Source organism: Phalacrocorax aristotelis, chromosome 6, assembly GCF_949628215.1.
Source record: "Phalacrocorax aristotelis chromosome 6, bGulAri2.1, whole genome shotgun sequence".
Taxonomy (NCBI): Eukaryota; Metazoa; Chordata; class Aves; order Suliformes; family Phalacrocoracidae; genus Phalacrocorax; species Phalacrocorax aristotelis.
Window position 1 is genome coordinate 200,104 of NC_134281.1, and position 18,056 is coordinate 218,159.

An 18,056-nucleotide genomic window follows, 5' to 3' on the forward strand; every position below is an offset into this window, starting at 1 on the left:
TTTTAAAAAGGCAGGTTTGTTTTCTTTTTTAACTTTACGATCTACAGCCTAGCAAAGAGCTCCCTTTCGGTGTCAGTCGCTTGGCTTTCTCCCCTACTGATGAGGTCCCAGCCTCCCGGTGAGATCTCGCTGGAGATATTCTCAGTTTCCCTCAGGTACGGGGCTGCCCTGGCCCAAGGCCAGCAAAACAGCTGACTTTGCCCGTGCCTGAACCAGCAACACGTCCAGCAGGTGACTTGCAGAGCCCAGGGAACCCTCGTAAAGAGGTTTGGGGGTGGGCTGCGCCACATCTGCGGCATCGGCCATGGGAAAGGACAGGCACAGTAAAACAGGTGGGTGAAACCGCAGTCCGCGCCAATACGTGCTGCTGCCTGGGGCATCGCTTTGCTGCGGGTCAAGTCAGATGCTCTCTGTAAGAGTCAGTCAGGGTAAAGGCAGCAGCAGATTTCTGCTCATTTTAACAAAGGCTGGACGGAGCCCATAGAGGAAGGCACTACGCGTCTTGCTGGGTTGGTTTGCCTGCCTTCTCGTAAGCTGTCGCGGAAACTTGCACGAGCAAAGCCTGTGCAAACTGATGACAGCCACACACGGTTGAAGAGGGAGCAGACGGTGAGAGCAGAGGTGCGCTCAGGCTGTACGCTGGAAGCTACTGCTAATGCTGCAAAATAAAGAGTGGATTTTCTTTTTTGGGTTTAGGTGAGCACTAAACATGACATGTGCGTGTGTGCGTGTGTGTCTCTCGCGGGTTTTTGTCATACACCCCACCCCACCCCCCCAAAAAAAAACCACCCACACATGCCACGCGTTAAACAGTGGTTTTCCATTGTACTTAGAAGTGCTTACATAGGTGTGTTGGTTTTTTTCTTTTTTATTTTTTAATGCAGAAACAGCAATACGATAGATTTAATACAGCTAGCAATTAGATGGGTGTAGCTTTAGAGCGTCGGCTGTTTACAAAGCAACTGCACACCTTCTTTAACTCACAGTTTAAACAAGTAAACTTGCAGTGCATCACACGTGCTTTGTACAGTCACGTTCCACACGGCAGGCCAGATGCTTCACCCTGCCTTGTCCTTGTTCCCCCGACTCCGACGGGACCGCCGAGGCCATCCTGGGGACAGCGCCGCTTTCTAGCAGCTGGGTTGCTTGCCTGGACGCCCCACAGACAAACAGTCATTTCCCCACTGAACCTCTTCTCAAATATTTTCCTAGCCCTGCAGGCCCCACGTCCTTTGGTTCGTATTTCCTTTTTTCCGGGCTTGATGCACAGGACCGACGATTTCCAGAAATAGAAACAGAGGCTGATTCAGTCCAGGCTCAACATTCTCTGACCTAAACCAAACTGTCTTCGACGAGATAGCTGTACTGTAGGCACCACCTCGGGAACAGAAGTTGCCCTGTCATAAAAAAAAAAAAAAAAAGGAGGAAAACAAGGCATTTCAGGCTGAGGAGACTGAACGGTGTGCTGGGGGCGGTGGGGGGTTGGAAAGAAACAGTTCAGACGATTAGAGCGAGCTTAGCGTTGCAAAGCGTGCCATTATTTTTAATTTGGCAGTCAGAAGACAATAGATTCTGACACTGATTTCCTGTGTGCTGCGGGAGTTCTCTCCTCAGCATTCCTGTGCACCATTTTACTTTTGTGTCCTGTCCGCTTCGCTTTTGCGCTGTAGCTCTCCGGTTCTAGCTACGCTTCCCACCACCCCCATTACTCTTTGACAAGCCCAGCTCTCACTGTGCTTCCCTTCTCTTCCCTTCCCGTATGCGCGTGCAGGGAAAAGCCCGCGCGTCTGCCACTACAGGACACGCTCTGGGAGGCAGGAGAGATGACGACGCTCCCTGACAGAGGACACAGCTGAGGGGCGGTCCGCCGGGGCTGGGGAGATGGCAGCACCTTCCCTCAGCTGCCCCATCCGAGCACAGGTGCAGGTGAGCACTGAGGAGAGACAAGCAGGCAGGAGCCGCAGAGCGAGAGAGAAAATAAAAATCACGGGTGGGTGCTACTTACGTCTCATTTTTAGCGCAAGGGATGAATTCTCAGCACATTCTTGGAGCTGCCCCTTTGGGACTCATGGAGAAGAGGGAGGTTGGCCATGCGGTGCAGCCCAGCTCTGCTTCCCCTAAATGGTTTTACTGTTCAGGTGTTGCCCTAATCTGGCCGGTACCCCTGCAAAGAGTTTGGGATTTCTGCTGCCTCTCCGGGCGAGCCACAGACCCCGACTTCATCGCAGCGAATGACCCTGCACTCGTCAGAGCGGTTGCCAAGTCACATCCCGCTGCCTTCCCTGCAGAACCGGAGACCCTTTTTCAGCCCTTGCCCCCTCTTCTCTCAGCTCGTTGCCCATCCCTTTATCAGTGCCGGCACCGATCCTGCCTCCAGCTTGCCCTGTCTCCATCTGCGAGCGCCCAACAGGAGCTAAATGTCTCCTCAAGGATGCACGGAAGAGACGCGCAGGTAACCCAGCACAGACCCCCTGCAAACATCTTCTTTCCATTTTCTTTCCTCTCCTGACACAAAGAGATGACTTAGGAAAAAGCGTACTGCTCACATTTCACCTGCACTGCTTCTACTTTCACTTTCGCTCTCCTGGGCAGTAATTAATAGCGGTGGTTGGGGAGGGCTGGGGCATTCCCCCAAAGCGGCTGCAGTTACATCCAGGCGGTTGTGGCACTCCATTAGCTCTGTAGTTTTTAAATCTAAAACTTCTGGAATTGTTAGTTCTGGTCAGGAATCACCCGCACCTGCAAATTTTCTTAATAGCTACGCTTGACCCCAGCCACTGTTTAACAGCTCACCTTTATTTCTCTTCATTTAAGAATCTAAAGCTTCATTTACTGCTTGGGTTGGAAGCAGGAGCTGTCGCTGCCTCTGAACTTTCTAACAGCCCTGTTACAATTTCAGTACTACCCGCTCCCAATTTAGCTTTCCAGGTCGATTTTCACTGTAGATTCTAAAACTTTCCTTATTTTGTTTCTGATCAGGAGTCATTAATGCCTGCAGTTGATTTAATAATGGCTGTATTTAGATTGAGCTATTAATGACTCGCAACTCTATTTATGGCATAAAAAAGGACTGCCTTTATTTTTTTTTTTAATTACGGATTAGGAATAACGACTGCCTGGTTTGTTCAGTAATAGCTGCGATTAAATTTAGTCACGACTCCTCCCTAAATAATATGTATTTATTTGTACTCTAACAATTTAACCTTCCCTTTACTGGTCAGGGGCACCGACAAGTGCCCGTGCGTACCTCCGCTCCCCCTGCGCCGGCTCCCCAGGGAACAGCCTCTTACCCTGACCAGAGTCTGCAGCGGCCCGTTGTCGTCCCAGCTCCTCGCCCTCGAGCGGCGGATCCGCTGCTGCCCAGAGGGGATGGAAATAGCGCGGGGTAAATGATAATATGAAATGATAAATTAATAAAATGATCTCACAAGGGGGAAGAAAACCAGCAAAGCAAAAACCAAACCCCAAACAGAACACCATACCACTAAACTGTCTCACCGCCCCCTCAGCGCCCAAAACAACATCCCGGGAGAAAAAAAGCAAAGCAGGCCACAAGGGACCTTTCTAGTACAGATGCCGCCAAAGAGTGCCAAGCTCTGGAATCCTTACCTCAGGCAACGCCTCCGCTTCTCTAAACGCCAGAGCACGCCTGCCCGGGGAGCTGAGACAGCCCCAAAGCTGTGACCGCCCGAGGGAACACGGGAGCACCGACGCCAGAGGAGCCCAGGGGCAGCAAGAGCTGCCCGAGCCCAGGCTGGGGCTCTTTGACCCCCGGGCCCCGCCCCCGCCCTTCCCACAGCGCCCCGCGAAAGGGGCGGGCCGAGCCCCCCCCGAGGGGTGAAGGCCCCGGGAGCCGTACGAGAGCCGCCTGGAGTTCCCGGCACGGGAGGGAGGGGGGAGAGAAAACACCCAAACCGAGCACCCCGAGCAGAGCAAACACAGGCTCGGGCTGTTGCCGGGGGGCGGGGCCTGTCGCTAAGGGGAGAGAGCCGGCACCGCCCCCCGGGCCGTTGCCAGGGGGTGGGGCCTGTCATTACGAGGACCTGCTGGTACCGCCCCCCCGGGCCGTTGCCAGGGGGTGGGGACTGTCACTAAGGGGGTGTGTCCAAAGGGACGCTGGCAATGCCCCGTGAACCATCACCACGGGCAGGGCCTCTTGCTATGGAGGGTGGGGCCAGGCACACCAGCAACACCCCCAGGCTGTCACCAGGGGGTGGGACCTGTTGCTAACTGGGGGTGCTGGGGAGCACAGGAGCACGGCCTCGCCCCCCCAGGCCCTCGCCAGGGGGCGGGGCCTGTCGCAAAGGTGGGTGGGGCCAGGTGGGTCAGACATCAGACCGCCTGCCCGCCCATCGCCGGGGGCGGGGCCCGTTGCTAAAAGCGTGGTGAGGGGTATCAGCACCACCCTCACCGGGCTATCGCAAGCGGTCAACGCCTGTCGCTAAGGGCTGTGCCTACACGGTTCCGGCCCCCACGATGCCGTCACCAGGTAGCGGGAGGGGGGGTGTGGGGGGTGTGTGTGTGTGTGTGTGTGTGTCACTAAGTGTCGTGGAGAAGTGAGCGCGGCAAAATGTCGCTACAGCCCGTGCACGGCTGCTGGTTGCAGTACAGTAGTTTTGTCGCACGGTGGCAGCAGAGAGCTAAAATGTCGCCACTGCGCATGCGCGGCTGCCCGCCTGCAGTACGAGGGTTTGGGTGCTCGGTGGCAGTGGAGAGCGCAAGATGCGCCACTGCGCATGCGCGGCTGCCCACATGCAGTACCGGGCCTTGGTCGCACGGTGGCAGCAGAGAGCGCAAGATGCGCCACTGCGCATGCGCGGCTGTCCGCCTGCAATACCGCGTTTTAATCGCACGGTGGCAGCAGAGCTTAAAGATGCGCCACTGCGCATGCGCGGCTGCCCGCCTGCAGTACGAGGGTTTGGGCGCTCGGTGGCAGCAGAGCAGAAAATGCGCAACTGCGCATGCGCATCTACCCACGTGCAGTACCGGGCTTTGATCGCACGGTGGCATGGCAGCAGAGTTAAAAGGGCGCCACTACGCATGCGCGGCTGCCCGCCTGCAGTACCGCGGTTTGGTCGCACGGTGGAAGTAGGGGGCAGAAATAAAGCGCCACCGCGCACACGGAACTGCCTGGCTGCAGTACCGGCATCTGCTTGCACGGTGGCAGCAGCGACCAGACGAAAACTTCACCCTCGGGAACGGGCGGCTTCCCGTCTGCAGTACCCGGTTTTGATCGACCGGTGACTGCCGCGATCAGATAAGGGGCGGGTCGAAATCTCTACCAGGGTAGCGCAGCTCCCGCCTGCAGTCCCGGGGTTCGGTCGCTCGGTGGAAGCAGCGAGCAGAAAACAAAAGGTGGCCATTGCGTATGCGCGGCTGCCCACATGCAATACCGCGTTTTGATCGCACGGTGGCAGCAGAGAGCAGAAAAAGGCGTCACTGCGCATGCGCGGCTGCCCACCTGCAGTACCATAGTTTGGTCGCTCGGTGGCAGCAGCGAGCACACAAAAGGTCGCCAGTGTGTCTGTGCCTGCCCCGCTTGCAGTACCAGAGCTCGGTCATTCGGTGGCAGCAGCGAGCAGGGACACAACGTCGCCACTGCGCAGGCGTCTGTTCCGAGTGCAGTACCGCAGTTTGGCCGCACGGTGGCAGCAGGGACAGACCACTGTCACTGCGCATGCGCGATTCCCGGCTGCCGTAGCACAGCACGGCGGCAGCGGCACGATCTCCATGACTCTTCTCTGGGGCAAGACCCGCGCCGGCTCTGGGTCACGTTCGCCGGGATAACGGAACTGTTACTGCGTGCGCAGAGCTCCTGTTTCTCTCCACCTTCCCCACTCACGCAGCCCCTGCAGTGTCAGTGGTTGCCTCCGCACCACCCAGCACCAAAGTGCCTCGAGCATTTTAGTCCTTCCGTCTCGACTGCTTTAAAAATCAGGTGGCCATTACTGTCCTCCCTCCTGCCCCACTCACCCCCACCCCACGCCCTAGGGAGGAGAAGCAGCACAAACAACCTGGGGAAAAAGGTCCCCTTTCCCACCCCCACACCCCCCCGGAGTAAGCCCCATCAGTTGCTGTAGGCCTGCGGCATCAGGGCTGTGACAGGGAGAGCAGCAAGTCAACAGGTCCTAGAGGGTTAAAGAAGAAAATCAATTAGGGGAACACAGCTGCCCTTCTGAAGGCAGGCTGCCTGGGGTGAGGAGGGCAGCTGTGCGTCGGGGCACAGGGCAGCCAGGCAGACCAGATGCCAGTGGCTGACCTGCAAAGGAGTTGTGCACTGCTGAGCCTTGGGCTTCGTTGGCTTGGCAGCGCCTCGCCTCTGCACTGCCAGGACCCTGCTCTGCTCATCCTGCGTAAGCACAAGGCTTCAGCGAGCACACAACAGGAGAGCAGGGGAAGCGGGGGGGGGATGTCACCAGGGGAAAAAAGTCATGCAGGGGAGCCATTTCGGGGGACAGCGTTTGGGAGGGCACAGACACACGCAGAGGGAGGGCGGGGGAGGAGGTGGACACTGCTGGACAGGGGCATGTCTGGGCAGACATGCCATGGAGAACATGCATGGGGATGACTGACACCAGGGGGTCCCCCCAGGATAATCCACAACGGGCAACTCACCTGGGCTAACCTGCAGCAGATGATCCGCTCCAGATAACTGACCCACTCCGGAGAATCCATTCCAGAGAAGCCCCAGCAATGCCCCTCAAACTGCCGGTGTTTCACCCCAAATTTTCCCCAATTTGGGGTTTTTGGCGCAGTCATTTGGTGGTGGTGATTTCTGTTTGGATGGCTTGGCTTTTTTTGTTGTTGGGGTTTTTGGGGGTTTGTTCCTTTGGCTTTTTTTGCTTTTCCATAAGGTAAAAGTTGGGATTGCTTTTCCAAACGGTTCACTTCTGGGTCTCTTTGGCCCTTTCCACAACACAGAAATCGGTGATTTTTGCTCCTGGTTTTGTGCATGAGAATGGTTAGTGGGGTTCCACCCCACCCCCCGCTTTTTTTTCCCCCCCTCCTTTCCAGCTGCACAAACCCAGGAGTGGGCTTTCCCAGGAGCCCCCAATTGTTTTCCTTTCCCCAAACCTGTTTGGGGTTTTTCACCCCCCATTGCAGACCCAGACTTGGGGGCTTTGGGGTGTTTGTCTGCCCTGGCAGCAGCTCCCAGGCTGCCTACGCAGCCCCAGAGGGGGAAGTCCCCATTTGGGGGAATCGGCCCCAAATCGGGATGGATGAAGGAGAACGGGGAAGGGGCAGCATTTGAAAGCGCTTTTGTGTCTTCAGTTGATTGGGGGGTGGCGGTGGGGTGTGTGTCTAATTTTTAAATCCTCTCTATAAACATCTCTATCAACATGGTTTCTTTGCATTTTAAAACCTTATATAGCATAGACATTTGCACTTGTGTGTCTACTTACACATCCTTACAGAGTACATCTATATTTTATATATACTATCTATTTACATTTACATACAATACCTGTTTAGACTTAGCTATTATATGTACACTTACACCTATTTAGGCTATTTACACTTACACAGAATATCTATTTACACATACCTGTTTAGACTTCCATATTAACACGTATATAAACCACCTATTTAGACTAGCTATCTGCTTACTTACCCTTTGACACTTCAATCTTTTTCGACTTCTCTATTTAGACATCTACTTACAGTTATACCTAGGCTTATTTCACTCTATATAACCTCTATTTAGATTACACATCTGCTTAGACTATGTAACACACACTAAGCGTAGATGCTCACTCTAGTTGGACTTTCTTCTGCTTTGAATTCCTTCATCTATCCTTTTTCTTCGTTTTAAACTCCTTTATTTTTTAATTTAGATATATAGACAGTCGAGTTACTTTTGTGTTTTAAAACCCTGTATCTCGATGTAGAATTTTTGTATCCTGAAATCCGTTATATAATATAAGAGAGATAAGTTCTTATTTTAAAATCCCTTTATACATCTATAAATTAATATTACATGTCAATATATATAAAATAAGAGGTTTTTGTAATAGCCCCCCTGAATTTTCAGGCATTTTGGGGCTGCAACCCCCCTTTTTGGGGGGGAACCCCTACATGACGCCCCCACTCACCTGTTCCTCTGACGCATTATCAGCTCCCCCAGTGACACCGGGGCACCCCACATGACGTCATCACACCCCCCCCCAATTTTATTCACCCCCAAGAAGGGCACTAGACAAGGGCATCTACTCCAACCTGCAGCTCATTACTTTAATAGTGCCATTTACAAAGGTACACACGCACACCCCCCACCCCCCAGAAAAGGGGGAGCTCTGCTAAAATCTAAAACGTGGGGCAGCCCCCCAAACAGCTGCAGCCCCCCCAGCCCCTGTCCGCAGGCTGGCGGCTGCCCCACGGCAGAGCAGGAGTGTGCCAGAGGATGGTGTCACATCTCTCTCGGGCTCTGCTCGGCCATGCTCCTGCGCTGGGATGGGCTCCCCGGGGCGACAAACAGCCCCGGTCCCTGGGGGCCCCGACTCTCCCTCCCGAGGCAGCCCTCGCGGCCGCACCTGCGGGGCACCTGCTGGAGACAGAGCCGGGAGCCTCCAGGCAGAGGGATGGCCCCTTACCTTCACCATGCTTAACGACCGGCAGGCAAACCCGGGCCGGGGGGCATCTCTTGAGCATCACGAGACACTTAGAAGACATCTGAAAAACAGAAATCCCAAACTATATTTCAGCACGTTAATAAAATAGCACAGAAGAAAATGGAGGAGCTCAGTCAGCATAAGGGATAGGAAGGAAATTGAGCCGCAGCAAGATTCTAGGTAAACGGGTCATGTCAAAACACAACACATCCTTTAAAAGCTAGAGTGATTGGAACACTTCAAAACGGTATTAAGACTAACCGATACCATTTTGCACAGATTCTTTGCGTAACACTGAATGCTCTGGCTGGTGCTGGAAAACGTCTCATCCCTTCCTTATGGCACCGCTGCGGGGAGATAACCCCGTGAGGCTGCGGGGCAAAGTTGTACCGGAACCTCCGCTTACAGATCCACCGCAGCAGCTACAGCCCTCGCCCTGCCGTCGCACGTCTTGCTGCCTGGCTCAATGAAGCCTGAAGTGAAGCGTCAAACTTGAAAGAGTAACGTAAAAAATTAAGAATAAATCTCAGTAATTCACTTTGTGCTGAGAAGGCGGGCGCGTGTTTACGCACATCCAATATGAGCGTCTAGGCTATAAAAGCTTTCCATTTTCCTTCTGCGTTCATTTAACTCGCACAGCCGTTCACACCCGCCATAAGATTATCTATCTCCAAAATACACAGCAGCAACATGACTAGGGGGTTTTGGCGTGTTATGGAGTCGGGAGGGACATCCGCCCAGCTGCCCTGCCCAAGAGATGCTGCTGAACTGCCAGGGAACCGCGCATCGAAAGCGAGACTGAAATAAAATACTTAAGAGCGCTCCCTCAAAATACCAGCAGGAAACACACCCCTCCCCCCCCCAACATTCAGTCGCCCCTCATTAAATATTTACAACAAATACCTACCTGCATAAGTACACCTAACAAATCGTACCCTACATCTGCTTGGCAGTTACAGCTGAAACAGCGCAAGTCACATCGTAAATCAGACACTGTTAGCTTTTTTAAAACTTTCATTTATGATAGAAGAATCGGTGAGTGAAGAGATCCCCGATACGGTTTTACTTTTTTTGGGGAAAAAAAATACCACAACAAAAAAACACGCAAATCAAATCCCCAGTGTTGCAATACACGGGGCTACCAAGAAGGACCGGCAGACCTGCTAATGCGTTTGGCTGTACCGAAGCATACAGGGGAACCGTATTTTTATGGTATCTCGACTGTTACAACTGAGAACCCAAGCACTACCAATGCCATCAACCTTTGGAGTATGTGCTGTGCTTGGATCTCCGCAAGGACCATTGATTTTTTTATCTTAAAAAAAAAACAAAAACAATACTTTGCAAGTCTTGTGCTGATGAGTTCTACTGACCAAGTCATTGTCTCTGAGATGCACTCTGATGGCAAGTTCATAGAATGCAACCTCACTGAATAAGAAATATCTCAATTTTATAAAATCTCTTCCTAACAAAAGTCACACTGCGGGGCTTTCAGATGGGCAAGATTATGAATCCTTTCACAACAAGAAACACACCAGCTAACCAGGATATTCTCGCAGTGGCCAGGTGCCTCTTCATCACGTGGAAAAAAAAAACAAACAAAAAAAAACCCCAAAAAACACCAGGGCCAGCAATAAGTATCACACGGGTCAACACAGATCTCTTCCAGAGCACCCCCCTCATCAAAACGAACATGCCCATCGGCTCACCTGCTCTGCACAGATTCCAGCATCACACCCCGCTTCCGTCATCACTTGTGGCACCAAATGTATGAACACACAGTAAACTACCGTTACGCTCGTGAGAAATCACCGCCCCGTGACTTCCTCATTACTACCCAGCTCACTTCTAATGCTCATACGCCATTCCAAAGACGGCCCACGTGTTACCTACAAAACTGAAGAGCTCGACGACGGACCACAGCATTCTCTGGTCTTAGATGCTGGCCGCTGCCCCACCTTCTCAGACCTCTCATAGGCGTGCGGCAGCACCGCTCCGAGCCTGCCAGCGGCACCTGCAAAAAGCCAAGCGAAAAGGCACCTCCTGAGATGCTGCCCGATGCCACAGCCTGCCCGCACCAATCCCCGTCTCGCACCCCTTTCCCTCGACAGCCTCCCACCCAGCCTACGTCACTTCCAGGTGCCGTGTTCAGCTCGCCCGCCGTCCGTAACACCCGAACAACGCGCGTTGCTTATAACTTCCCCAGCAACACAACACCTCAGAAAAGAGCTGCTACTTCAGCCCACCAATCACCACTCGCCTTGCTCGACTTGCCTCCTTTGCTCATTGCTACGCTACTTCAAACCCGAAACAAAAGACAAATGCAAGGACCAACGGAGTCATAGAGCCATCGGTCACATCTTCCCTCTATATACACCACGCACCAACTCACCCGCTTACATCGGTCCCCTCAGTTCCCCTCCGTCGCCCTGCACGACTCATCCCTCGGCATCTCCAAAACCAATACCAAACAAGTCGCCTGGTTGCACAGCAGTACCTTAACGGTTCCTGAAGACCGACTATAACCTGCCATTAAAACAAACATATGACATCAAACATGAAGCCCTACGCACGTACAAGCTTGAACACCCTGCAGAGGTAATCTGCTCAGCTGAACTCTAGCTGCCTCTCCCAGATAGCTACGGTCACGGCCTCCGAGCCCACAAAACAGTCCTCGCCCGCTGAGGAGGGCCACTCAATCTGAGATGACGGTACAACCTTTCCCCCAACAGCCTTGGCACAGCAACAGATGAACCCTAACCTCTCATCGCTGTGCCACCTACCCGACTCTACACGGCCAGCAAGGCGGTCCGAGACAAACTCAAACGCACGCACCAATGCTATGAGAAACACTACAAACTGCGCGCCTCCAAGACGAGAGAACACTCTCGGCAAACACAGAGACAACTGGACGGAAGAGCTCGTCCAGCAACAAGACCTGCAGAACCCTGACAGTGACGCAAGGAGGCCCTAACGCGATCCAAAAAGATTAGAAGAGCATCAGGGCCCGTGACAAGAAGTTCCTCTCAAAACTGAGAGGGAGGAGGCACAAGAAGCCCAGCTACAAGACCTAAGAATGTAAGGATGCAGGAAAGAAATCACGCTCCCTGAAAATGGACAGCGACAGAGCAGAGCTGTTCACACATCTGGGAACGACGCCGCAGACGACAACTGCCCAGAAACTCCTCAAACACCAGAGCGATCCACACTTTAAACTGTAACGCAAAAAAAGAAGCACCCGATGGGCGCCGGCCCCACAATTAGAACCTTGCCAGCCCCTAGAGATAGCGCTGTGCTCCTGAGAGCAAAGAGAACAAAGTCACCAGCCCCATGCGCCTCCTCACTGCGACCCAGCTCGCCTGAAATGCTCCTCAAATAGCCTTCAGTCGCATCTTCCCTTTAATCCTGCACACGGACCCGCCGCCTTAGTGTGCTCTACTCAGCTCTGCTCTATCACCCTGCACAGCTCCATCTTCATCCTCTGCAAGAGCAGCATGATAGAACAAATCACCTGGACGCACAGCAACGGCTTAACCATTCCACAGGTCTTGCTTCCACGCAGGAATACCATCTAGAGCCCAACTACTGCATGCCATTAAAGGAAATACCTTCAATCAAATGTTAAGCCCCATGCACGTACAAGCTTGAACAGCTGAGAGATGCCCTCTGCTCAGCTAGCACTCTAGCTGCCTCTCCCAGACAGTTGCGGTCATCCCCTCGGCACCCACAAAACGCCCCGGAAATTACCGTCCTCGCCCGCTGCCAACAGCCACTCGCTCTGACGAGGGTTGTACGGGCATTGCCAAAACAGTCTATGCATATTAACATTAACCATATACTCTTATCGCTATTCTTTCCCCCGCTCTACCATTGCTACACCCCCAGGCGGAGCAGCTCTGACACAGGCATCGACGTGCACGGACCGACACCGCTCACAAATACTACAAGTGACGTGATCGAGGCACCTAAGAAAATTCTCACCAAGACGACGGACTTCCGGCCCAGAGATGCCACTGGGCAAGAAGACCTATACGGCAGCGAGGAAGAAGCTATAGCATCCGCAGAGAAGTCACATACCATCACCTGCGATAAAGCCATATACCCACAACTAGGACGATGTACGAGCGACAAGCCACTCTTAAAGACCTTAGAACGTTCAGGTGCAGGGAACAGGTCCCAGAAAAGGGCTCTGCGTATTCAGACTGCTCTTCAGCAGCAGTACTGAGACCGCCTTAATCACCGCCGCAAAAAGATAATCTTCTATAAAGGTCTAATATTTAAGACACGAGACAAATCTATGCAGTAGACTTAAAATGCGAGAAAGGAAGCTCTCTGTTACCATTATGCCGATGAGCCAGGGCTTGCAAAACCCTCAATATTGCTACCTAGGTGTCTGCTCAGCACGGAGAACAACAGACACATCGAGACCCAAGTACAGTAAGGAACAGACTACAAAATCCACACAACAGCACAAGCACAGGCAGGAACTCCCCTGCCTGGCAGATGCTTCTGTTTTGCAGAAAGGACACCACAACCTCTCTTGGCCCAAACGTGTCCGGTCTCTGAACGGTACCCTCCACTGATTTTACAACCCTTGCCTGCCCCACCTGCGCTTCCCCCAACCGACCGGCCACCTGCACAAAGACAGCATCGGCCCCTCAGCTTCCCTTCCAAATCCGGGGGCTCAAAAGCCATCCTTTAAAAAGGCCACACAGGCTATGTAGGATGGGGCTGCGGTCACACGGATACTCTTCATCTCCAAATGTGCGGTGCCATCACTCAGCGTCACACCACTCAACGCCAGCCACTTCTGCAACGACAGCCTCCTCGGAAGCGCCGTGAACTTCCGCTCCCCCACACTCTAATGAGGCTGGATGTCATGGCCGCCGCCACCTACGGTGCCTACAGAACCAGAGAGACAAGGTGACCGCTGCGCCTGGAAGCGGCCGCCCGCTCACAAACAATTCCACACCTCAAAAATAACAGCTGCTACGGCTCCCTGTTCATCGCTCACCTTGCCCAACGAGCTCGGGGCAGACATCCCGCTTTGCATATAGTTTTGTGAGTCCCTTCATTAACTAGTCACATAGGTGCTCGCACTGCACGACCCCTCCATTGTCACGTGCTGACCTACCTTCTCACGATGCTCTGTTCGCCCCCTCCCTCCCGTGTCCGGCTCCCTGCCATGCATCTCCACCAACAGCCACATTCCAGACTCATCCTTTCCCCTACCATGCCAACACGGCTCCCTCACCTCCCGATCCGTGCCTCCCGGGTCAGTGGCCGCGTCAGGCGCCTGCTCACGTACTCAGTCCATCCCCAATGGCTGGGGAACCGTCACCTTCAATGCCGGGCCCACTTCTGGGGAAATACGGAGAGGCACACAGACATTAGACACTGCTTTCCAAAAGCAAGAGCTCACCACGCAAAACAAACTAACAAATCCTTTTGACTGACTTGTTCGGCAACACAGAGACCCCAAAGGCAGAAATCCCAGACAAGTGACCTCACAGCCTGCCCCGTCGCAGCACACGACGCCATCTGCTCGCCTTTGCTGTCACGCCTCACTCAATTGTCCTGCTTAACCCTAGACCTATTACTTGAACTGCAAGAAAAAGTCAAACCACGCAACACACAAAAATTACAGTTCGTGTCAGATGACTCAAGCACAGGCGGACACCGATAGGGCAAATGCCAAAAGCAATATGGGAAGCAAACGGGTGTGGCTGGTGTAGTGACACACACTCCCTTTGTAGGTAACTCACTCCTGAGTGACTCCATGAACAGCTGCGTGGAGAACCTCTCGGCAGACAGCACGCTCGAGTGGCCGCGCTGACACATACGGGGAAGGAGACTGGGCTACCGGAGGCTGCTTGCACACAGAACGCGACCATTAGCTAACACTTAAACACCCCTTTCCCAACCATCCCCCGGTACCAAGACTTCAAAAACCCCTCCTCTCCTCCTGAACTGTCAGGGAAGGAACCTCACTCCTTCCCGACAGCTCCTGCCCTGTATTTGCACCCCTAAAGCCCCTCTGTCAGCCGCTCCTCGGGAGCTGCCCTTCCCACCTCTGCCCCGCGTTCTGCGAGCACCTCCCACCTTCCGGCTTCCCGCAGACTCTGTGCTCTCTACAGGCCCACAAAATAACGGAAGCCCTGATGCTTATAATCTACGAGGGACCTGCCGCAAGCTGCAAAGGTTCTCGGGACAACGTGGTACTCTGCGGGCGATTGGGAAAGGTGATGAGCAGTTCCATACCCCGAAAACCACCATGCATTACGTCCCTGCTGCTTTCTGAAGAAAGGCTAGAACTCCATATACAGGCACATACAACACGCTCACCCTAACCCCTACCGCAGCATCTCACCATCAGTCCTATTGAGAGAGAACGTCAACAACTTGCACAATACACAGGCAAAACTGGTGGAAAAAATATAAGCTTCTACCTTCAGCCAAGTCATAACATTCCTGGAAAACAAAACAACCAAACAAAAAAAAAAACTACCACACACAAAAACAACAACAAACCACAAACAAAAAAACCCAAACAAAACCATAACACCCCCACAAAACCAAATAATCCAAAACACACTATTAGACCGTCTTGCTACCCCTGAACACCCAACACAAACTTACTGACCTAAGGAAAAACAAAAGCTGCGTACAAGTGTACTTTCTAATATATATATGCTGCTCAACTTTGACAGCTCCTTAATCTCTTACCTCAAACAGAAACCTCCCCCTCTCTAAATGTCAAAACACACCTACCCAAAGAGCTTAGACAGCTCAAAACCTGCAACCAACTCAAGGAACAGTACCAGAGAAGCCCAGGAGCAGAATGAGCCTCCCGAAAAAAGGCTGGGGCTCATCTACCCCAGCGGAATGGCAAAGCAGAATGAAATCTTTTAAGAACCCCTTCTCAAAAATATCTCTGGTTATAAAGTAAATCATTTATTGTAAAACCATCAACCATTCGGAGTCACCTCAACGCGCTCTCTCGCTCAGTCCCTTAACAGAACTGGATCAGTCTCAAAGGACAAAAAACATGAAAAGAAACGTGGAAATACACAAGCGTATCGGGAACCGTACGAAGCAGCTAAATTAACACCTCAGTAGCTGGGACAAAACTAAATTGCAAAGGACAACAAAAAAACACCCCAGGAGATGCATCGATAAAAACAGATGAAGACTATCTCTTCTTGCAGAAGCTCAAGAAGAGACCTGAGCCAACGGTACACAGCTTTGGGGTATCCGATACCAAAAAGAAACATACTCGAGACAGAAAACAGACTGCTGTGGAGCACAAAGGTGGCTTTGGCAAAGGTTCTGCCAGGACAAGAGTCACAGTTACAGGGAACGGACAGCGGCCGGCAGGGGAAACGCCGTCGGCGTGGAGGGGCCAGCGGGGGAAATGCCGCCATCAGCGAATGCTGCGCTATCAAGCCTTAAGCCAAAACTGCAGAGTAGTTACAGGAGACGGGCGTAAGATGGATGCTGAACATCACTTGATGGTCACAAAATCTCATGGGGATGGGCACCATGTAGCCTCGTGGACACCCCTCAGACCCAAACGCTTAACAAGAGACGCTTCTTGCCAAAACATAAGCTCGACGAGGAAAAGCCAACGGTGATGCGGGGGCAACTACCAAAATCTCAGTACGTGAGCAGGCATTACTTAAGATGGTGCGGTGGTTCTGCCAGGTCCATCCAACCTGAGCAATGGGTTCTAATGCCTGTCCAGCAGCATCCATGATCTCTCTCACGGCCTCCCACGTCATAGACACCTCCCCTGCCTGGGACCACGTTTTGCATGTCCCAGCCCCTCCCCATCCCTGCAATGAAAATCAAACACAACAAATAAGCACTCTACTTCATCTTCTTGGCCTCCAAAAGAAGCTTCCTTCCTCTGCTGAGCGTTGACGCCAACATCCTCGTGTTGTTCCTCAAAAGCAGGCTGGCCCTCGGGTGCCCGTACTGCCACAGGAAGAAAAAATGATTATGCTCTTATAACGAGCTCCATCATCCTCTCCTCCCTCAGGAAATCGAATCCCAATTGCTACATACCAGAAGTTTGTGCAGGAGATGGCCGAGGCCAGCCCCGTAAATGAAGCACTCTGTGACCCTGCTTTCTCTTTTGGCCACAGCACCCGACACCGGGGAGCCCCAAACCCCTTCGTGACTCCCTAGGAGAACCAGATACAACTAGTTCAAAACATCTGGCAGGTGAGAGATGACCAACAAATATGTATAGCCCACCCTATCCTCAAACCACTCAGAGAGCTGGCTTCCTCCCACACTAAACTCTCATCTTTGATGAATACACCAAACAGAACAACGTTTACACTGAACAAAACAAAATCCTTACCCTTTGACACTCTGAAAAGGATTCGTGCACCCACAAAATATATATATTCATGCTATCGACCCACATACCACACTTCCTCAGGGTCAGCCCCGCAAAGACAGGAGGACGCCCGACACTCCCTCCATGGATACCCTGACGATCCGCACCCTGCTTTGCCGCTCCTGTCACGGGAAAACGCTGGGAATAAAAAACAGGTTCAAAGAAGCAAAACAATAAACAACAGGGAGAGGGACCAGCGCAAAGGAATAGAGAGAGGAAGAGATGAACAGGAAGGACAGACAACCCCATCCTGAGCACAGCCTCTGGGAGAGGGAAAGAGGAAACAGTGACCGTTATTACTGCAGATCAACCCTGACCAAAGCCTCTCCTTCTGCAGGGGCTTCTGGACACACCGCTCCTTCCCTGCGCTACTGCTAAGGGCCCCTGCGCCGAGGGGGAATCCAGTGCGCTTGAGGGCCGGCTCGCTGCCTTCACGACAGGGCCTGGGGGCGGCCAAGGGCTACGCAGCACGCTTCAGGGGAGGTGCCGGAGCTGGGGGCAGGCGCACGGGGCAAGGGGGGCCAGGGGAGGCTGAGCGGGAGCTCCGGTGAGCCGGGGAGGCGGCCATCATCTGCGCCCTGGGCAGGAGGAAAAGGTTATCGTCCTCCTCCTTTCCCTCTTCCCTTCTGTCAGCTCCCCGGTAACTCCTGGGGCTGCCCTGACCCGCTCGCCTTCAGCAGACCAGAAGCCTGCCTCGGCGGGTGGTTTGAAGCTCCCCGTCCTGCCACACCCGGACGGGCAGGAGACACCCCCACACCCGCCGAAGGGGCACTTTCGCCTCAGCGGTGCCCCAACCCTCACCCACCGCCGCCATGCTGCTCCCGCGCATTGCGCATGCGCCGGCCTCCGACGCCCCGCTGGAGGGGCACACCCGGCCCGCGGCGCGTGCCCAGGGGTGGCGCCGGCGCCGCAGTTCCGCGCTGCGCGCGCCGACCACCCGCCGACAGCACGCAGGTCGCGGAGCAGCGGCATTGCCTTACCGGGAGGCAAGACACCGCAGTGTCGCGTTGCCGTTACCGGCAGCGCGTAGCGCGGCGGCC

At 53.5% G+C, this 18,056-nt stretch overlaps 1 protein-coding gene across 8 annotated transcripts; it reads right to left on the bottom strand.

Annotated features, from left to right (window-relative positions):
• Nucleotides 1-805: 805 nt before the first annotated feature.
• Nucleotides 806-17,867, bottom strand: LOC142058404 (uncharacterized). 8 transcript variants are annotated; one of them, XM_075095522.1, is made up of 13 exons: nt 17,822-17,867; nt 17,046-17,138; nt 16,677-16,795; nt 16,483-16,586; nt 13,864-13,970; nt 10,499-10,623; nt 8,877-9,100; nt 6,616-8,670; nt 6,260-6,349; nt 5,462-6,128; nt 5,144-5,376; nt 3,248-3,356; nt 806-1,397 (listed from the first exon to the last, which is right to left on the bottom strand). In XM_075095522.1, exons 1-5 carry the CDS (start codon nt 17,850-17,852, stop codon nt 13,910-13,912), a joined length of 408 nt encoding a protein of 135 aa, XP_074951623.1. In that variant the 5' UTR covers nt 17,853-17,867; the 3' UTR covers nt 806-1,397; nt 3,248-3,356; nt 5,144-5,376; nt 5,462-6,128; nt 6,260-6,349; nt 6,616-8,670; nt 8,877-9,100; nt 10,499-10,623; nt 13,864-13,909. The 8 variants fall into 8 exon arrangements, 1 of the variants encoding a protein (XP_074951623.1); XR_012660961.1 differs by lacking the exons at nt 8,877-9,100; nt 17,822-17,867 and having other exon boundaries at nt 6,616-6,940; nt 8,592-8,670; nt 10,499-11,135; nt 16,677-17,809; XR_012660959.1 differs by lacking the exons at nt 8,877-9,100; nt 16,677-16,795; nt 17,822-17,867 and having other exon boundaries at nt 10,499-11,135; nt 17,046-17,809.
• Between the last annotated feature and the right edge of the window lie 189 nt (nt 17,868-18,056).